General features: G+C 42.1%; 4 protein-coding genes and 1 long non-coding RNA gene across 6 annotated transcripts; 1 reads left to right on the forward strand and 4 right to left on the reverse strand.

The window, feature by feature from the left end:
- Positions 1–210: 210 nt before the first annotated feature.
- LOC111798457 (elongation factor Ts (DUF810)) lies at positions 211–5677 on the reverse strand. The gene is made up of 5 exons (XM_023681614.2): positions 5108–5677; positions 3774–4643; positions 2542–2997; positions 1695–1881; positions 211–1616 (listed from the first exon to the last, which is right to left on the reverse strand). Exons 1-5 carry the CDS (start codon positions 5624–5626, stop codon positions 682–684), a joined length of 2967 nt encoding a protein of 988 aa, XP_023537382.2. The 5' UTR covers positions 5627–5677; the 3' UTR covers positions 211–681.
- Positions 5678–9042: 3365 nt separating this feature from the next.
- Positions 9043–10862, reverse strand: LOC147791581 (uncharacterized). Its single transcript, XM_087125553.1, has 3 exons — positions 10182–10862; positions 9302–9512; positions 9043–9113 (listed from the first exon to the last, which is right to left on the reverse strand). Exons 1-3 carry the CDS (start codon positions 10860–10862, stop codon positions 9043–9045), a joined length of 963 nt encoding a protein of 320 aa, XP_086981679.1.
- A 782-nt stretch (positions 10863–11644) lies between these two features.
- On the reverse strand, positions 11645–13464 carry LOC111780370 (uncharacterized). Its single transcript, XM_087125554.1, has 3 exons — positions 12784–13464; positions 11904–12114; positions 11645–11715 (listed from the first exon to the last, which is right to left on the reverse strand). Exons 1-3 carry the CDS (start codon positions 13462–13464, stop codon positions 11645–11647), a joined length of 963 nt encoding a protein of 320 aa, XP_086981680.1.
- Positions 13465–17927: 4463 nt separating this feature from the next.
- Positions 17928–19509, forward strand: LOC147791582 (uncharacterized). Of its 2 annotated transcripts, XR_015421670.1 has the most exons (3): positions 17928–18066; positions 18153–18403; positions 18477–19509. It is a non-coding gene; the product is annotated as an uncharacterized LOC147791582 (long non-coding RNA). The 2 variants fall into 2 exon arrangements; XR_015421669.1 differs by having other exon boundaries at positions 18153–19509.
- LOC111799272 (carotenoid cleavage dioxygenase 8 homolog B, chloroplastic) lies at positions 18176–20825 on the reverse strand. Its single transcript, XM_087125505.1, is given in 4 exon segments — positions 18176–18321; positions 18453–18829; positions 19648–19841; positions 19919–20825. Coding segments are annotated over 4 exon segments (1380 nt in total). The 5' UTR covers positions 20582–20825.
- Between the last annotated feature and the right edge of the window lie 900 nt (positions 20826–21725).

The following is a 21725-nucleotide window of genomic DNA, read 5'->3' on the forward strand; positions in this document are numbered from 1 at the left end:
ATGATATTATCCACTTTAAGCATAAACTCTCATGACTTTGCTTTGGGCTTCCCCAAAATGCTTCATATCAATGGAGAGTATTCTTTGATTTTAAACCCAGGATCATTCCTTAAATTAGTCTGACGTGGAACTTTCATCATCCAACCTATATAACCTTCCTATATAAAGTTTAAAAGAAGGTATATTGGCAAACAATGGACTAATAATATGCTATAAAGAAATAAGAAAAAATTTCCATTGCAATAAAGAAATGGGTGCTATATATATATATATTACACACTAAATACCAGAATAGCGCTCGTGAATAACAATGATAATGATTCTACCTCCTATGGCATCATCGTATACGATTAACAAAATGGGGAACAAAAAAAAAGGGAAAAAAATGAATAAAGATATGGCCAAAGGCCCCCAAAACATAGAACCTTGTAAACAAAAGCTGCACTATAAATGATGAGACCTAATATATTCATGTGGAGCAATTGAATTGTGAATAAATATCAATCTAACCTTCTTGCCAATCTTGCTCAGTCCTCTCCCAGTTCTTCTGTAGCCCCTTAAACAGCGGTACAAGATGGTACTGTTCCTTTAGAATGCTTTTCTGTTGCCATCTTCATTGGGATCCTGCAGAAGGATCGCCATTTCTGGCCAAAGCATTAATCTCTGTCATTCACCTTTCTATTACAACTTCTTGGGCAAATTGTAAGTTTTCTTGAGGAACTTTGAAGCTGCATCGTCATTTCGGTAGCAAAGAACGCGTAGAAGAGTGTTTGGTTCAGTTGGATTCCATTGCCCAGATGTAGGTGGTAATGGAAGCCTGGATTTCGCAGAAGATCCGAATGTCTCTACTGTCGTGCGTTTGAACTGCTCTATGATACTTTCTGTATCCATTCTCATAAGAGGAAGGATGCATCTTAATGTGGTTGAGAACTTATCGATCAACTCCAATGGCAAACCGTCCCCATTCGCCCAAAATACATCTTTGAGCAATTTGAAATCGTCCTCAATTATTTGGGAGTCTTGTCGAGAAAAGGCACGAGAAGGGCCCCCAGCAAGCAAAACTAGTAAGAAACCGTCAAAAGAAGCTTTCATTATGTCTGTAACAATCCTTGTTCGAACTCTTTCGTGCACAGTGTCTGAGATGATGAGCAAGTGGCGCTCGAGCTCCTGAAGAAAAGGAGCAATCCTAGAAGATGAGGGCTCCCCTACATACAGAGCATCCCATAAAACATGGCTTAAATCTTGGAAAATGACTTTGTAAGCAACTGCCTCACTGAGTTGCTGAACTCCTTCCACACAAGCAGCAGGTGAGAGTTCGAATTTCTTCCCCAAACCATTAGAAAAATCTTCTACATGAGCAGATTCAGAATTCCTCAGATGAGTGATTATTCTTTTCTCCATGACCTCCAACTCACCTCGAATTCGATGGAATGTGTTTATACGAACACAGATCTGAGGCATCCCAAATGAATTATCCCCATTCAATGTTGCAACCTGGGCATTTTTCCTCTGAGAATTTGGTAATTTTTCTTTCTTCCTCCCAAATCCTTGGAACTTCGATCCGATGGTACATCTAGTCAATGCTGGCATAGTAGGAATATATGTACTTCGTGATCCTAAAGATAAAGAAAATAGAGAAGTTTATAACAGATAATATCAACTCATGGAAGTAAATTAATGTCAGGAGAAGATACCACAGCCAGATCTTGCTTTCGTTATGTAGTACTGAAGACATCTATCAAGACCAGCTATCAAATCAGGAAGTAAAGCAGGATGCATTGGTATCGGCAGCTGAAAGTATGCATCCAATATTTCATCTATTATTCGCAGAACCTCAACAGCAGATGGGGCAAATCCTTGATTTTCTTTTGGATTCCATGTCTTGAATCATAGTAAAGAATCAAAATTACTCGGTCAATAAGAATAAGATAACAAAATTTATTTTTAAAAGAAGAAGAAAAGCTAGCAGAAGCAAGCACCCAGGAATATAGTAAGACAAATTTCATCCATAGAACAGAAAAAATCAATATAAAGGAAAAAGACTAACATTGTAGTACTTGGAAACCCTTTTAGCAACCAGTCCATAGCCATGCAAGGAATTATTGAAGCAAGCCACGTTAAACAATCATTAACAGAAGCAACTAGTCGGAGTAAGCAAGTCCAATTGCTAAACGCTTTTTGAGAATTAAGACTGTCTTGAACCCACAAATAAGAAAACCAATACCTTCATCATTTTAATTATAACCTAATGCTAGACCGTGTATGAGGGAAGATCCAAGAAAATGAAAATAGCAAAGCATCACTTGGTAATATATTTCAATTTGAGAAACAAGCTGCTGCAGCTATTGACATGTCATAAACAAGTAAATCATAAAATAGAGTAAGTGAGAGGAGATAAAGCTATAGAAGTATGGCAGTAACGGAATGATGAGAAAAAGAAATCCCTCGACGTCATATCAGCATGCAACTTATTTCGTAAAGTACCTTTGACAGGGAAAATAACAACATACTATAATAACACATGCAAATTATAGGACACACCTCTTGTTGCAAATTTCGGTCCACCCATTCCTTCATTCTGTCCAATCTTGTTTTCATCCACGATTTAACGAGATTGGCAATTGCAGAATCAGCCTCATAAGGAGGCATCTCACGAATTATTGCCTTGCCACCATCATCACTGTCCACTGAATCTTCTACTGCTATTTGCACAAGATTTTTCTCAAGCTTATCAGCAGCTCTAAGCACTTGTATAGCATCTGGTGTTAACTCTCCAATACCCGAGACGAATTGCTTCAGTTCATTTCCATAACAAGCATGAAGGGTGGCCACTGCCACTCCTGCGGAAAATGGATGCCATTTTTTTAGTATCGGACTGAAAACGTCCTTCTCATTGACTGCAAGATCACCAACATCCTTTGCAAGAATGGCAAGGAGGGGAAGAGAATTAGGCAGGTTTTTTGATGCTCTCCTGCTTGAATCTGCCTTCTCCATTTTCTGCTTGATAAAAAAATATATATATATCAAAATTCAACAGACTTGACATGAGAAAGTTTCCCACAATCAAAGGATGCTGCAGGCTTCCGATAGATATACCAAATCTTTAAGATAGATGGAATCAGTGTTTTTAAAAGCATAGGATGTCCTTAAGGCAAAATGGCTATCTAGAGCTCAAGCATGAGGCGGGGAAAATTTGTGGGGTTTAGGGAGGTAAGACATATATAGAAAACATGATAAATATTTAGTATATGAAAAAGAATATATATTATGAAGCATGGACAGAGAAAAAAATAGAGGGTTTTATCTTAGAGATTGTATGCATAAATTGACACTCCATTTTTCTTTCTTAGTAATAAAAATTTATAAAGGATGCACGGCGTGCACCACAGTGCCAAAAGGCACACCTAGCTGCCGTGCATTCTATACAGGATGAGGCAAGGTGCCACGGTGCTTCGCATGCACTAAAAAATTGTGGACATTATAAAGGTCGTCCAACTTGATAAAATGAATCAGCAATCAAAAAAGAGAAGAAAGATCTCCGTCTCTCTTCATTAATTTTCAGCAATTTCCATGTCAGAAAAGTATTGTGCAATGGATGTTTGATGCCTACACCAGATAACATCAGCCTCTTCCCATCCTTTGATTATTGTATTATGAAAGGTCAATTCTACTGTCACAAAGGTCATCGACACAACATTGTATGACAGTATAACGTATTATGTATCTCATCACTTATAACTTTAAAGAGAATGTTGGAGCAGGTAATGACTTGCCTGAGCAAAAGCAGTGCGCAGAGATGATCTAATGTAAGTGTCAATCCTGCTGCGTGCAACATCAACCTCGCCTTTCCTCCTCCTACGATACTCATTTGATACATCTTCAACTAAAATTCGAGCTGCTGATACCCCCAAAGATACAATACCTTGCATGGTTTCAATATTCCCAGAATCAAACGTATCATGATAAGCAAGAAGCCTCTTCTCTGCCCAACCTAGAATTGAGCTCAATGTAGAACTCAAGACCTTGGCATACTCGGAATCTTTTGAGGTCTTTGCATCTTTAGCAACTTCTGCTAGCTGACTTTCAGCACCATAAAGCAAATCCAGTTCAGCTTGACCAGTAGCAACAAAACGGTGAAATAAAACCCAGGTAAAACAAAGATTATGCAACATTTGGTTCAACCCAAGAATTCCCCAAGTCTTCTTAATATGCTCCATGAGCTCATCAATTTCTTCAATAATCGATGTCTCATAGTGTGCATCAAAGCAGGCCTCGAGAAGTATCTCATAAAGTCGGAGATTCAGTGGCATCCCATCTGCCCAGTGGCATACCTCGTTTAGTGATCCATCCAATGTTCTGGAAGCAAGAGACATCACAGCATTACGAAGAACTTGCATAGGCTCATTATTTTTTCCAGTTTCTATGGGCCTATCTAATGCTGCATGAATTATTTGTTTTAGCCGCTGTCCTGTAGCGTTCGACTTATCAACGGGGATTTTAGGATGCAAGAGGAGACCGGCTTCTAAAACTTTCAAAGTTCGTTTTTGCCAAGCTTCATACTCTTGATGATCTGTAAAATCTGTAGCCTTGAGCTGCTGCAATAGTTCTAGAGGAACTACAACTGACTCAATTCTTCTTCCAACCTGTAAAAGTTCAACAACATATAGATCAGAAATAGACAAAAATTAAGTAGGCATTCCAATGAAACACATCATGCTTCAAATTGGATGAAGATGCTGTTTTCAATTATTGCAAGAGCTAAAATCGTGATAATTCACAAATTTCGAGGTAATCCAGCAACACCGATCCAGCATTTTAGTATCAATTTTCAACGTGTAAATCATCATCATCGCCACTTACATTGGGTCTGCCATGCTGAATCGTATTTTAGCATGACGCAAAAGATAAAAAATGGGAAGAGCTACACGAAATTCAGCATCGCAATCACAAAAAATGGAACAAAAAGGAATAAGAAAAAGATTTGAGAAAACAATGGACTCCTCCAATACCAGCATACCTTACGTCCAGCCATAAAAACTGAAAACATATGGACAAGATGATCAAAACTAATCGAATTTGACATGAAACAAGAAAATTGGACAAAAACCTGGCCAGCAGAAATTCTAAGGAGCGCTCTTCGGACTCTAGAATCGACAGTCTCAGAAACCCCCATTTGGATCCTCATCAACTCGCCAACAGTCAAAGGCCGCCGAGACTTTCCCTGACTGGAGCCAGAGCCAGGACTCTTTTTAGAACCAGAACCTGGAGATTTGAGGCCCAATGCCTTCTTAACCTTGGAGGCAGCTGTGGAAGTGAGAGATCGCTGCAATCCAGGGGAGCTCGGAGAGTGTTGATGATTATAAGACTCTGCATGCTGGAAAGCTGAAGACGCATACGTAAGATGCTTACCAGAAGACGTCCGACAAACGGCGACGAAGATCTCAAAAGCGGTAAGGCGGAGATCGGAATCGGTGAGCTGAGAAGCGAGTTGGCCAAATGGAGAAGGAAGATCAGCAGCGGCAATGACAGGACGGACGGGAATAATTGACGGCGGCGGAGACGGCGGCGGTGGAGTGGACTCCCTCTTCGAATTGCCCAGAGTGAGGTCTCTGAAGAGGTGAGCCATGGAGGAGAGAGAGAGAGAGAGAGAGAGAGAGCGCGTCGAGAGTAGAGAGAGATGGACTAAAAAGTAAAAGAGCGGGTATCAATTTTAATTTTTCTTTTATTTTCTTTTAATATTAAAAAATATCAATAAACTTAAAAAAAAAAAAACATATATTATTTAATAAAATTACAATATTATCCTTACTTTAATTTTTTTTTTAAATATATAATAAATCATAAACTTTTAATATAATATTTATTAAGCCGTTTAGTTAGTATATAATAAAATGTAAATATCAATATCTAATAAATTAAAAAAAATTCATTTATTATGGTTTAGAGTTATTTTAGTTTGATTTTATTTAAAATAATTTAAAAAAACAATAAATTAATTTTTTTATTGCTAAAAAAGTAAATAAAAATATATATTTATAATAATATAAATAATCCCTCTTATTATGTATTTAATTACTAAATTTATGTATAATTTACGTTAATATTGCAATTAATGAAATCTTATAGTCTTGTGATAGTTATGCAATTTTAAAATAAAATTTTAATAAATAGATTCACTTTTGTCTTAATTTATATAATAATAATAATAATTATTATTATTATTATTTTAAAAAAAGAAAGAAAAAGTCAAATGAGGATTGGGCTGTCAGGCAAATGGCCAGATAGGATGGTTGTTTGGAAGCTTTCACTCCTTTGTTTTACATTATCTCCTCCACCCAATAAATTAAATAACTACAATTTTTACAACTAAATACTTAATTATTTTAATTAAATAATTTCCTTTTTTTTGTTTTGTTTTGTTTTTTTTTTTTTTTTTTTTTTTTTTGAGGTCCACGTAAAAAACAAAAATTCACGGTCTTTGCTAGGTACGAAGTTTCAATGAGGGTCATCTCGGGAGTCCTCCCAATCTTTATAAGGCATGAGGTTCTAGTGAGGATCTTCTCGACCGTCCTCACAATCTTTGTAAGGCATGAGGTTCTAGTGAGGATCTTCTCGACCGTCCTCACAATCTTTGTAACGCCCCAGATCCACCGCTAGTAGATATTGTCCTCTTTGGGTTTTTCCTTTCGGACTTCCCCTCAAGCCTTTAAAACGCGTCTTGTTAGAGAAAAGTTTCCACACGCTTATAAATGGTGGTTTGTTCTCCTCCCCAACCAATGTGGGACATCACAATCCACCCCCTTCGAAGCTCAACGTCCTCACTGACACTCTTTCCTTCCTCCAATCGATTTGCGACCGCCCCAAATCCAACCCCCTTTGAGGTCAGCGTCCTTACTAGCACACCGCCTCGTGTCTACCCCTTCGAGAAATAGCGAGAAGGCTGGCACATCGTCCGGAACCTGACTCTGATACTATTATTGTGATGTCTTAGGGAAGAGAACAAACCACCATTTATAAGGGTGTGGAGACCTTCCCCTAACAAACGCGTTTTAAAGATTCGAGGGGAAGTCCAAAGAAGACAGTATCTGCTAGCGGTGGATCTGGGACTTTACAATCTTTATAAGGTACAAGCTTAAAATTATAAAGTTCTCCAGTATTTAAGAATATAAATATATTTAAACGACTAATTAAATTAATTTGAGCTTTTAATAATTCAACCATCTTATTAAAAAATTGTAATGTCCCTTTTGTCTTTTTATCTTTCTTTTTTTAATCTCTTAATTTTTTTTAATTGACGAGGACAATTAAATATTTAAAATAAAAAATAAAAGTATGGTTGGGTGACAATGCCAAATAATCTAACTCTTTTGACACCTTATTATTTATTTATTTATTTATTGATTTATCTTCGTCTCGATTAACAACAGTGACTTAAGTAACGAGCATCATCCACATAATTATTATTTTTTAATTAAATATTATGAATTTTATTTAAAAAAATGAAACTGAATAACAATAAAGACAAATGTGTGAATCGATACCACATTCAAATGAGAGCGTAAAAATAAAACAGTTAAAAAATGCTTAAAGAAAATGAAAATTACTATATATATCAACAATGTGCATCAGCATTTTTTGTGGTTCAATCATAATAACTCAGATTTATGCGTATTTTTTTACGTACAGTAATGTATTTTCCGTATTTATTTTTTAATTTTTAATGTTAAATTTAAGAGTATGGTTAAAAGGTAAAATAATTTAAAAGTTTGAGGTACAAGGTTTATAAAGGGGGAGGACAAAGGTGACAGTTGGGCTGGTTTGTCGGCAAATCAAGCAACCATAATTATCATTAATTAAGTGCTTTAAATTAACGCCCTAATACTTAATTAAAAAAGGCATTGGGCTAAATGGCCCACTAAATGCTGATACTAATGATTCAGGCCCAGAAGATGAAAAAGACGAGGCCCAAAATGAATGGTTCAACCGACATGTCGTTTTGATGAACTACATATCGTTTGTGTAATGTTCGTGTTGTACAGGCTTAGGCTGTAGAGGGAGAGGCCGCCATGTCTCATCGCCTCCCAACTGCCCCCATCTCCTCCATCTCTCTCTCTCTCTCTCTCTCTCTCTCTCTCTCTCTCTCTCTATATATATATATATATATATATATATATATATATATGCACATTTCGAATCAGACTATGTGGCCTTCCGAACTGATTCCTGAAGTTTTTGGGGGAATGGATTGTGTTCATCATTGAACGCGGAAGCATCGAGTTTAGCTTTGTGGACTTTTGAAAGTAAGCTAAAATGTCGCGGAATTCAAGTGCGAAGGATATGGATGGGCAGGGTTCTTGCAAAATTGGTGGCGGGAAGGCGCATATGTAGGGAGATCATGATGTTGGATTTCGATAATCGGCAGGGAAATCACGAGAGGATATTGTCGACAGGTTGTTGGAAGAAAGATAAAATGCGTAAAAATAAGAGAGAGAAAAGGACTGAAACTTTGACTGCTATTCAAAATCCGGTTTTTGAAATCTGGTAAACAGATTTCCTATTTAAATACAACCTATCCTAAAAATGGGGGGAGAGTGGCCAACTGAATCTGTGCCACTTCCTAGAAAAATGACGTCTAAGAATTAGCTAATCCATTCGACGTGTTTGTCAAATGGTCAAACGGAAATTAAATGTAAACGTGTGAATCTAAATAAGGAAAAAACAAAGGTTTTATCTAACAATCTCCTCCTAAAACCTGTGTTATATGTGACTTATTTCGTTTCGTTTGAACTCCATTTTGAGCCCTATGGCTCGGTGTCCCTAGCGGCATGTCCTCCAGACTCCACGTCTTGTTCGGCCGCCTCTTCTTCGAGTTGGCGCGCCGCCAGTCCAGGTGGTTCACCTCTCCCTAATAGGTCTTCCATCTTCCGGTACCTGGCCGAGAGGTTGACCGGTTGCTCGGTGTCCCTGGCGGCATGTCCTCCAGACTCCACGTCTTGTTCGGCCGCCTCTTCTTCGAGTTGGCGCGCCGCCAGTCCAGGTGGTTCACCTCTTCCTAATAGGTCTTCTATCTTCCGGTACCTGGCCGAGAAGTTGACTGGTTGCTCTATCTCTAGCTTTAGGATGTAAAGGCAGTTTGTCGTGCACCGAACTTGCGTGAGCAACCATCGTCGATCATCGCGGATCCTAAGTAGCCCGCGTTTGATGGAAATGTGGCAGCCGGCCTTATCGAGTTGACCCAGGCTCACAATATTAGCCTTGAGTCTCGGGATGAAGTAGACGCCGGTCAGCTTGTGATGATTGCCTCCCTTGCCGACAAATAGGATGGTGCCGTGCCCTTCGATTTCGACGACGGAGCCATCGCCGAATTTCACCGTCCCGCGAATCCCCGAGTCAAGCTCGGAAAACGCAGACTTGGCCCCGGTCATATGGTTTGTTGCCCCCGTGTCGAGGACCCATCGCCGGTGCTCTTGCTGCTCGCCTCTTTCACCGATTTGAGCGAGCACTCGCTCCTCCTTTAGTCGAATTGGCTCCCCAGGTGCATTTGTTATGCACAGTTGGAGCTCTTCCTCGGGTTCGACGTTCACCGGAGCAGTTATGCCATCGTCGATTACCTCTGTGGATTTGGGGAGCTCTTCCTCGGGTTCGACGTTCACCGGAGCAGTTATGCCGTCGTCGATTACCACTGTGGATTTGGGGAGCTCTTCCTGGGGTTCGACGTTCACCGGAGCAGTTATGCCGTCGTCGATTACCTCTGTGGATTTGGGGAGCTCTTCCTCGGGTTCGACGTCAGGTAGAACTGATGCAGTCACCATGAAAAGGGTCGGCTCATCCTCCTCGGATTGAGCCACATGGGCCTTTTCGGCCGTCTCCTTGTTCCTGAGCTTGCTCCAGCAATTCTTGCTCAGGTGAGCTCTCTTCCCACAGTACGAGCACTGGATTGGCCCGTCATCAGTCGACTCCTCCTTCTTTTGATCCGCCTCTTTCCCGTGCATGCGCCGGCGAGATTTCCACGGCTTCTTACCGCCTTTGCGGCTGGAGGGCCCATTGCTCTCGCCGGTGTCATCACGGAGCTTTAGGCGTGCAAGCCATTCCTCCTCAGTGAGGAGTAGACGACCCTCCTTGTCGACAGCTGAAATGCCATTTTTCTTCCGCTGCTCGACGTTACGCAGTCTTCCGGTCACCTCTTCCACCGTTAGGTCATTCACGTCAAGCAATGTCTCGATTGAAATTGCAACTTGCTCGAGGTGATCGGGGACGACCTGCAGCATCTTCTTCACGATTTCTGTCTCGCTGATGCTGCCACCGAGTGTGGTGATGCTGTTGGCGAGCCCCGTGATTCGCATTGAAAAATCATCGACGGATTCGCCGTCCTTAAAGCGGATCTCCGAGAGCTCCTTCCGCAACTGCTCAATGTTGGATTCCCGCACTCGCTGTACACCGACCCGACGGGATTTAATTCCTTCCCACGCCGATTGCGCGGTGCGCTTGGTGGAGAGACATGCCAGCATCTCTGGGGGCACAGATCGTAATATGGCGGCGAACGCCAACCGATCCTCCCGGTACTCGATTGTTTCTCCTTCCTCTGGCTCGACAGCGTGCCATAACCCATGCGCCTGTAGGTTGACGCGCATCAACAAGGCCCACTCGTTGTAGTTGGACCTTGTCAACATCGGGTACTGAACGACGGCGGTCGTTGTCTCCCTGATCACTCGCTCAACGACACCTCGACGCCCGTCATCACGGCGTCGGCCTCTTCGTGGCGGTGATGGAGATGCCGGCACTTGACGGCGGCGTGGAGGAGTGAGCGAGTTTGCTCGGGATGGAGATGGACCCCACGATGTGCTTATTTTCGCCCTTTGCATTTTCTTCTACTCGAACCTGAGACCTATGTGTTGTTAGGTCGACACTCTGACCACTTGAGCTATTCAACTTGATTGTTGATAGATTGGCTCTTCTGTGATGGTATACTACCGATCGCTTCAACGAGGCTCTGATACCACTTGTTGGATTTCGATAATCGGCAGGGAAATCACGAGAGGATATTGTCGACAGGTTGTTGGAAGAAAGATAAAATGCGTAAAAATAAGAGAGAGAAAAGGACTGAAACTTTGACTGCTATTCAAAATCCGGTTTTTGAAATCTGGTAAACAGATTTCCTATTTAAATACAACCTATCCTAAAAATGGGGGGAGAGTGGCCAACTGAATCTGTGCCACTTCCTAGAAAAATGACGTCTAAGAATTAGCTAATCCATTCGACGTGTTTGTCAAATGGTCAAACGGAAATTAAATGTAAACGTGTGAATCTAAATAAGGAAAAAACAAAGGTTTTATCTAACAATCTCCTCCTAAAACCTGTGTTATATGTGACTTATTTCGTTTCGTTTGAACTCCATTTTGAGCCCTATGGCTCGGTGTCCCTAGCGGCATGTCCTCCAGACTCCACGTCTTGTTCGGCCGCCTCTTCTTCGAGTTGGCGCGCCGCCAGTCCAGGTGGTTCACCTCTCCCTAATAGGTCTTCCATCTTCCGGTACCTGGCCGAGAGGTTGACCGGTTGCTCGGTGTCCCTGGCGGCATGTCCTCCAGACTCCACGTCTTGTTCGGCCGCCTCTTCTTCGAGTTGGCGCGCCGCCAGTCCAGGTGGTTCACCTCTTCCTAATAGGTCTTCTATCTTCCGGTACCTGGCCGAGAAGTTGACTGGTTGCTCTATCTCTAGCTTTAGGATGTAAAGGCAGTTTGTCGTGCACCGAACTTGCGTGAGCAACCATCGTCGATCATCGCGGATCCTAAGTAGCCCGCGTTTGATGGAAATGTGGCAGCCGGCCTTATCGAGTTGACCCAGGCTCACAATATTAGCCTTGAGTCTCGGGATGAAGTAGACGCCGGTCAGCTTGTGATGATTGCCTCCCTTGCCGACAAATAGGATGGTGCCGTGCCCTTCGATTTCGACGACGGAGCCATCGCCGAATTTCACCGTCCCGCGAATCCCCGAGTCAAGCTCGGAAAACGCAGACTTGGCCCCGGTCATATGGTTTGTTGCCCCCGTGTCGAGGACCCATCGCCGGTGCTCTTGCTGCTCGCCTCTTTCACCGATTTGAGCGAGCACTCGCTCCTCCTTTAGTCGAATTGGCTCCCCAGGTGCATTTGTTATGCACAGTTGGAGCTCTTCCTCGGGTTCGACGTTCACCGGAGCAGTTATGCCATCGTCGATTACCTCTGTGGATTTGGGGAGCTCTTCCTCGGGTTCGACGTTCACCGGAGCAGTTATGCCGTCGTCGATTACCACTGTGGATTTGGGGAGCTCTTCCTGGGGTTCGACGTTCACCGGAGCAGTTATGCCGTCGTCGATTACCTCTGTGGATTTGGGGAGCTCTTCCTCGGGTTCGACGTCAGGTAGAACTGATGCAGTCACCATGAAAAGGGTCGGCTCATCCTCCTCGGATTGAGCCACATGGGCCTTTTCGGCCGTCTCCTTGTTCCTGAGCTTGCTCCAGCAATTCTTGCTCAGGTGAGCTCTCTTCCCACAGTACGAGCACTGGATTGGCCCGTCATCAGTCGACTCCTCCTTCTTTTGATCCGCCTCTTTCCCGTGCATGCGCCGGCGAGATTTCCACGGCTTCTTACCGCCTTTGCGGCTGGAGGGCCCATTGCTCTCGCCGGTGTCATCACGGAGCTTTAGGCGTGCAAGCCATTCCTCCTCAGTGAGGAGTAGACGACCCTCCTTGTCGACAGCTGAAATGCCATTTTTCTTCCGCTGCTCGACGTTACGCAGTCTTCCGGTCACCTCTTCCACCGTTAGGTCATTCACGTCAAGCAATGTCTCGATTGAAATTGCAACTTGCTCGAGGTGATCGGGGACGACCTGCAGCATCTTCTTCACGATTTCTGTCTCGCTGATGCTGCCACCGAGTGTGGTGATGCTGTTGGCGAGCCCCGTGATTCGCATTGAAAAATCATCGACGGATTCGCCGTCCTTAAAGCGGATCTCCGAGAGCTCCTTCCGCAACTGCTCAATGTTGGATTCCCGCACTCGCTGTACACCGACCCGACGGGATTTAATTCCTTCCCACGCCGATTGCGCGGTGCGCTTGGTGGAGAGACATGCCAGCATCTCTGGGGGCACAGATCGTAATATGGCGGCGAACGCCAACCGATCCTCCCGGTACTCGATTGTTTCTCCTTCCTCTGGCTCGACAGCGTGCCATAACCCATGCGCCTGTAGGTTGACGCGCATCAACAAGGCCCACTCGTTGTAGTTGGACCTTGTCAACATCGGGTACTGAACGACGGCGGTCGTTGTCTCCCTGATCACTCGCTCAACGACACCTCGACGCCCGTCATCACGGCGTCGGCCTCTTCGTGGCGGTGATGGAGATGCCGGCACTTGACGGCGGCGTGGAGGAGTGAGCGAGTTTGCTCGGGATGGAGATGGACCCCACGATGTGCTTATTTTCGCCCTTTGCATTTTCTTCTACTCGAACCTGAGACCTATGTGTTGTTAGGTCGACACTCTGACCACTTGAGCTATTCAACTTGATTGTTGATAGATTGGCTCTTCTGTGATGGTATACTACCGATCGCTTCAACGAGGCTCTGATACCACTTGTTGGATTTCGATAATCGGCAGGGAAATCACGAGAGGATATTGTCGACAGGTTGTTGGAAGAAAGATAAAATGCGTAAAAATAAGAGAGAGAAAAGGACTGAAACTTTGACTGCTATTCAAAATCCGGTTTTTGAAATCTGGTAAACAGATTTCCTATTTAAATACAACCTATCCTAAAAATGGGGGGAGAGTGGCCAACTGAATCTGTGCCACTTCCTAGAAAAATGACGTCTAAGAATTAGCTAATCCATTCGACGTGTTTGTCAAATGGTCAAACGGAAATTAAATGTAAACGTGTGAATCTAAATAAGGAAAAAACAAAGGTTTTATCTAACACATGATGCAATGAAGGCAAAGCTTTAATCTAAGATCGGCAAGGAGGCTGTTTCTGCGTAAGTAGCCGTCGTTTCTTCTTTTGCGAATGATTTTCATCCCATCACTAGCTTAATTTGCAGAATTACTCCCTTAGCAGTTCTTGATGAATGTTTGGTGATGGCTTTTAAATCAGTTTTAAGGATGTTAAGCTGTACTGTGCTTGAATCTGTGCCATCTTGGATGTTAGCCAATGTGACAAAATGATGTAGCACTCTGCCGGAGTATTTCGAAGAATACTCCATAAGTGTGCTACAACAAGGTGCCTCTGTACGGTGTTAGAATAGGTTGTTATGCATTCCATGTTTTGAGTTATCTATTATTGTCGTTTTTTTTAATTTTATTTATGAATTATGTTTTCAAAACACGTTAGACCACAGCGGTGTTTTCAATGACGACGTTAGGTTTATGTTGAAATTATGATTTTAGTGATGCTATTTTAAGAGTTATATTCTGCATACAAGCTTATTCTAAGATGACAGTAACGACTTTAGGTAGCTGAAATCTAGGGTCGTTACAATTGGTATCAGAGCTCTAGGTTAAGAATAGGTAGCTGACAGTAACGATTTTAGATCTTGTAGACTAGCCTACGATGTAAGCTTGACACGTTCTATAGTCTACCGTCGATATCCCGTCACCGTCAGATATACCTTGCGTAAGATAAGAAAAAGAAACGCGTGATATTACTGAATATGCTATGATATTATATATGTTAAATTAAGAATATGGTGTTGATTGTAGTAGGGTGGTTGAATTAATACCATGTGATATGTTTGCAATATTGTATGAGTTCATGTGATGTCATATAGTGTTATTTATATTAGTGAGCCTTAGACTTAAGAAATACTATCTTAGTTTCTAGAACTACGCCGCCTAGAAGACGTGTTTTAAAAACCTTGAAGGGAAGTCTAAAAGAGAAAGCTCAAAGAGAACAATATCTGCTAACGGTGTGCTTAGAAAACTACATGGAAATACCATCCAAGTAACGGGAAGAAAACATAAAATCCGAACCTGACAGTGGTTCTCTCAGCTACTTCCTATAAGCTTTATTGAGGTATATATTTTAACATATATGTGGTTTGTTCCTGTTGCATCCCTTTAAATTGCTTCAAGTTTTTTCTTATCCTTAATTTGAAAGGTTTCTTATACTTTAGAATTGCAAATTTCAACTTGATATGATGAAACTGTTGAATTTCCTGATCTAGATAAGAACATAATAACGTTTTAAATTGGCCCTTCAGTAAATTCTTTGTTACTGTTGAAAAGTTTTTGAAGCACAAAATTTAGAAATCTTGCGCATGTGCATGATGCTTCAAGGAAATAGGGTCTTGATAATGGAAGATACAAGTCAAAACCTTTGCGATCATAGTGGCTCCAAGGATAAGAGATTGGGACAAAACTAGGTAAGGTCAAATGCCTTAAATGAAAATAAAAGGGAAAAATAGGATAGACATTGGATCGAGAATTGTGAGATCCTACATCGGTTGGAGAGGGGAACAAAGTATTCTTTATAAGGGTGTGAAAACCTCTCCTTAACAAACGCGTTTTAAAACCTTGAGGAGAAGCCCAAAAGGGAAACTCCAAAGAGGACAATATCTACTAGTGGGAGACTTGGACGGTTACAAATAGTATTAGAGTCAGACACCGGGCGGTGTGTCAACGAGGATGCTAGGCCCCCAAGGGGGTGGACTGTGAGATCCTCTTGGAAGGGCAACAAAGCATTATGAAAAGGTTTTTCTAGTTGTGTGATGTCCCACATTGGTTGGGGAGGAGAACAAATCACCATTTATAAGGGTGTGGAAACCTTCCCCTAGTAGACACGTTTTAAAGCCTTGAGGGGAAGCCCGAAAGGGAAAGCCCAAAGAGGACAATATCTACTAGCGGTGGATCTGGGTCGTTACAAATGGCATCAGAGCCATACACCAGACGATGTGCCAGCCTTCTCGCTGTTCCTTGAAGGGGGGTAGACACGAGGCGTGTGCCAGTAAGGACGCTGGGCCCCAAAGGGGGGTGGATTTGGGGCGGTCCCACGTCGATTGGAGGAAGGAAAGAGTGCCAGCGAGGACGCTGGGCCCCGAAGGGGGGTGGATTGTGATGTCCCACATTGGTTGGGGAGGAGAACAAACCACCATTTATAAAGGTGTGGAAACCTTCCCAAGGAAAGAGTGCCAGCGAGGATGCTGGGGCCCGAAGGGGGGTGGATTGTGATGTCCCACATTGGTTGGGAGGAGAACAAACCACCATTTATAAGGGTGTGGAAACCTTCCCCTAGTAGACGCGTTTTAAAGCCTTGAGGGGAAGCCCGAAAGGGAAATCCCAAAGAGGACAATATCTGCTAGCGGTGGATCTGGGTCGTTACAAGTTGAATCTCAAAGCTCTGGTAAGTTGTGACATTATTGAGTTTCAGGTGGATGATGAAGCTATTGACTTAAATAAAGAACTAATGGACAAGTTGCTTGAACTCAATGATGTCGACGCTGTTTATACCGACCAAGAGTGAATATTTACTTTTCTGCAGTAGCCTGTCAATACTCATACAAGAGTGGCTACAATGTCGATCACTCAAAATTTATCTTTTCCCCTTTTCTTTGTCTTTTTGGGGGCTGGTGAAGAATGGAGATTCTTCTGTTAGCAAGTATAATCCAAGGATTGCTTCTTGATTCTATTGGAAAATGGTCTAGCTCCAAGCGGTTGATAATCATGGCTATGCATCATCATTGAGTGTATGAACAAGTCGGGCACTCCCATCATTTGATATAAGAAAAGTTGTATGATATTTTATATGATCCTCATGAATTAAACGGGGTCTCTTTTACTATTTTGGCCAATCCATGGTGGCGAAGTTGCATTAAATATATATTTGAAAAATAGATGTGTTCCCCATTTGTCCTCTAAGATTCTTGACCTTGAATTAATTCATGTCAGAATTATTCTTTTCCAAATTCAATCATTGTATGAGATTCACAATTGATTGCACTAATAACGAGGCACAAGTGGGCAAATCTTTAGACCACATGACTTTGCTTTTGGAATCTGTTTTTAGGAATAATATCTGGGAATTCTGCTTTATTCTTATATTGCTCAGCAATATTGATTCTGTTTCCTATTTTGAGAAAGGCTCTGTTTCTGTTCCGGTTCCCTGTTACTTTTAAGCACCTCTAGTTAAATTAAATGTGAGATCCCACGTCGGTTGGAGAGGAGAACGAAACATTCTTTATAAGGGTGTGGAAACCACTTCCTAGCATACGTATTTTAAAAACCTTGAGGAGAAGGCCAAAAGGGAAAGCCCAAAAAAGACAATATCTGCTAGCAGTGGACTTGGGCTGTTATAAATGGTACCAGAGTCAGACACTGGGCAATGTGCCAACGAGGACGCTGAGGCCCGAAGGAGGGTGAACACGAGGCAGTGTGCCAACAAGGACGTTGGGCCTCGAAGGGGGTGGACCAGTCCTACATCGATTGGAGAAGGTAACAAGTGCTAGCAAGGATGTTGGACCTCGAAGGGGGGTGGATTATGAGATCCCACGTCGGTTGGGGAGGAGAACAAAACATTTTTTACAAGGGTGTGGAAACCTCTCCCTAGCAGATGCGTTTTAAAAACCTTGAGGGGAAGGCCCAAAGGGAAAGTCCAAAGAGACAATATCTACTAGCAGTAGGCTTGAGCGGTTACATTGGTAGATCAACTCAAATTGTAGAACATCAAAAAGTAAAGTATGGGAAAGATTTGAAGTTTCAGTGGATTCTTTATTACAGTCGTAAGAAAATCATGCCATTATTAAGATTATCTTGTCATATTCTTGAAAGTTACCTATCTCTCTTGACCCAGACAACGTCCTAAGTGTAGGGGTGATACCATCTGAGCCTGACTCCTTTCGGATCCTTCTACCCCTGTCGGTAAGTATATAAGGTTGAATGATCTAGATCATTCAGTGTAGAAAGAAAAGCTGTATGTATTAATTTCACAGGGCCAAGTAAAAGAGAAGCTGATGAATTACAGGAGGAAAAGGGGCCGACATTTTGTACGAGGAACCTACAATCTTTTCCTGCTGCAGTCCTACACACTTGAGAACGATGACATGTGGCTGCACTGTTAGTTGCCACATGTACATATTTTTTACTCTTTTTGCTGCCTATAATGTGTATATTTGTTTTCTGATACCATTGAATTTAATAAGGTACACTTGATATTGAAGTGATCCTAATTCTTGGGAATCCAGCAACCATGTAGGCCATAAGGAAGACCATAGGGAAATTTTGCTCTGGCTATCTCTTCAAATGTGGATCCATCTAGTAGCAAAGCATACCCTTCTCCATCTTCCCCACTGACCATAGAGACCACCACCCCTGCATCCAAAATAAACACATTTCAGTTCAACCAAAGCCTTACGTTAGTTTGAATCAAAGACGATTACACGAGAACTTTCGGGTTGTACGTTTATTCGCTTTGTTTGCTTAGGGATGATATAGCTACTCACCATCATCTTCTTCTGTTGCACCAGGTCGAGCCACGAAGAAGGGCTCGGAAGGTATAGCACCCGTCTCGTGCCAATTCTTTGCTGTCTTCTTCACCAAATCAATCTGAAATGAATGAAGGGCAAAAGTGAATTGAGGAAGAAGAACAAAAGTAAGCTCAGATTGGGAAAATGGTTATGAAAGTGTTGCCTTAGTGAGGGTGTTGGGGAAATTGCAGGGTCTTTGGGCTCCACAGGCATAAGCATATCTATATTTCTTGCCCAAGTAAGCAGGGTTGAAGCTGCACATGTCCAACCCTCTGCCATGTTCTTCTGGGTCCAATGCTGCCTCCAGCTCCCCATATCCACTCCCATCCAGTGGTATTCTGAACCTTCCCAGCCTGCACAATTCCATTTCTTTCTGTGAATTTAAGCGTTATTTGTCGTGATTTGACGTGCCAATCTGAGCAGAGCACAACCAGACCTTTGAATCGTCCACCCCACAAAACAAATCAAAGCTCTATGGAACTAAATCAGACAGCAAAAGCAAAACAAGATGAACAGGGTAGTCAACTCTCTCCGAACAAGTCAACAATTTGGGTGGTAGAAATGTGAGATCTCACATCGGTTGCAGAAGAGAATAAAACATTCTTTATAAAAGTGTGGAAATCTATTCTTAGCAGACATGTTTTAAAAAACTTGGAGGGAAAGCCCGAAAGAGGACAATATTTGCTAGCGGTGGGCTTAGACTGTTACAAATGGTATAAGAGTCAGACACTAGGCGATGTGCCAACGGGGAGGCTGAGCCCCGAAGGGGTGGACACGAGGTGGTGTGCTAGCAAGGATGCTGGGTCCCGAAGGGGGTGGATTGGGGGGTCACACATCGATTGGAGAACGAAACGAGTGTCAGTGAGGACGTTGGCCCCAAAGTGGAGTGGATTTTGAGATCCACATCGGTTCGGGAGGAGAATAGAACATTGTTTATAAGGGTGTGGAAGCTTCTCCCTAGCAGACACGTTGAGTGTAGCCCAAAAGGGAAAATCCAAATATGAACAATATCTACTGGCAGTGGACCTAGGCTGTTACAGAAACAGAAACTGATGCACCCTCTCTGCATGCATACCTAAACACATTCTCAAAAACACATTCTCAAGTACACTCCCTTGGGCCACTCTCCCCAATTCCAAACACTTTAAGATTAGAGGGAGATTAAACAAACCTAGCATTGGGAAGGGCATCGTTGGGAGTGAATCGACGCAAATTATGAAGCCGAAGTCGGTCCAAGATTAGCGGGTTAGCATTATGTTCACAACAATCAGCTATCACGGCCGTAATCCTTCCCTTTTCGTCCCTCTCCTCGTATGCATTTATGAAATGAAACGTAATGTATAATGGTACTTCAACAGATGCTACCTGGATTTCATTGAAAACATTATAGAAACTTGTATTAAATTTGACATCAAGACGGATAGAAAAAAAAAAAAACTTACAATTTTTCCACTAGCTTTGCACATCACATGCACAAAGGCCTTGGACTCAGGCCGCCACAAAAACTTGTACAACGGCGTTGGCTCCGCCCTCAACAAGTTTTGAGCGCAATATCTCAACGGCATCTCCGGCACCACCACGTAATTCTCCGTCACCGGAAATGAGTGGACCCAACCCGGGGCTGGTCCGCCCTTGCAATTAACCCGACCGATAACTTTACGTTCATTTGAGCCCGGTTCCATACGAACCACCAAATAACCCGGGTTCAAAAGATCTGGCAACAATGTAAGAAATTCAGAATCCGTAACAATTGGATGAGCCGAGTGAATTAGACCACCAAGTGAATCGCTATACTCAAACTTCCCCACAGTCTCTAACGTGGTAGGGTTGATCATTATTGACCCCTTTTGAGTTTCTGTAAGGCAAATGACTCGACCATCGCCAAGCTTCACAACCCCAGTGTTCGCATTATCGGTCAATGATGCACCAGAGAAAAGACTTGCAAGTTCCCCAACGTAGGCAAGAAAGTTATTGGTCTTGGGGACTTCAGAGAATTCACGATAACAAATCTTTTGATTCTTCATGGCAGCTTTATACGCATCTGATTCGATCTGGCGATGCCCTGCAATTAGTCGACCATCATCAAATTGTAGTTTAACGATCATAGCATAGCCATCAAAGAGATGCCGAAAGTCATAATCGCCAATATGCCATATTCCAGGTCCATTTCTCAGGTACGTCCCATTCTGTATGAGTCATACATCAAATTAAAAAAATTATCAAAATAACTTCGAAAGAATCAATATTAATTATTGGAAGATTAAGCACATAAACACAATACTTACGATTAATTAATTCAAAGTTTGAATGAGATATCAAAATCGTAACACGTAACAATAAGCGATCATATCCACGAGACTCAAGACAGTGTTTTTTAATCTAAGATCAAACCTAAACATAACTCGACGGTTAAGACATTAATAATAACAAAACGAACCAGCCAGCGAGGCAATTCGCCTTGAATGGAGAGTTCTCCTTCCCATCGTTCTTGTTGCACACTAGTCCACGCAACATGATTCGGGTGGGTAGGAGTGTCGATCTCGGGCAATGGAACACCGACAGATGGAGGACGGATCGGGGTGGCTATACTTCTAATGGTGAAGTTGAAAACGGTGCGTTTTGGAGGGTGGATGGATTTGAAGTTAAAGGAAGACATGCAGCTGCCGGCAGCCATGGAAGCCATGAGAGAATTTCTTTTATGATTTGAAAGAGAGTGAGGAGACAATGAATTAAAAGGAGAGTTATTTATAGGGAAAATAATGAGGAATTAAATTTTAAAACATTATATTAAAAATATATTATACATAATATTCCCTTCCAAAATTTAAAAATTAAATTTATAAACACGTATGACATTCTTCATTTATTATTTATTTTATATTAATATTTTAAAAAAGTTATTTTATTCCATTTTTGGTGGTTATGGAGAGCCCATAGAAATAATAAAAAGGTTATAAATGTTGAATAATAAGAAGCGGTCCAAAAAATGTCACACCACATATAAAATAACATTTTAAACTTTATTATATATATGTTTATTAATTTAATGCAAGATCCAAATTTACATTGTAATTGTATTTTTGACGTATACGTACATTTATATACATACATACACATACGTACATTTATATACACAAAGAACATAAAAATAAAAAAAAAAACATTGCAAATGCATGAAAAAACATGAATTATTTTATGTGATGTTCCCATTGTTCATTTATCAGGGTGTGGAAACTTTCCTCTATCAGA

This window comes from Cucurbita pepo, chromosome 7 (assembly GCF_057944985.1).
Source record: "Cucurbita pepo subsp. pepo isolate OVF chromosome 7, ASM5794498v1, whole genome shotgun sequence".
NCBI lineage: Eukaryota > Viridiplantae > Streptophyta > Magnoliopsida > Cucurbitales > Cucurbitaceae > Cucurbita > Cucurbita pepo.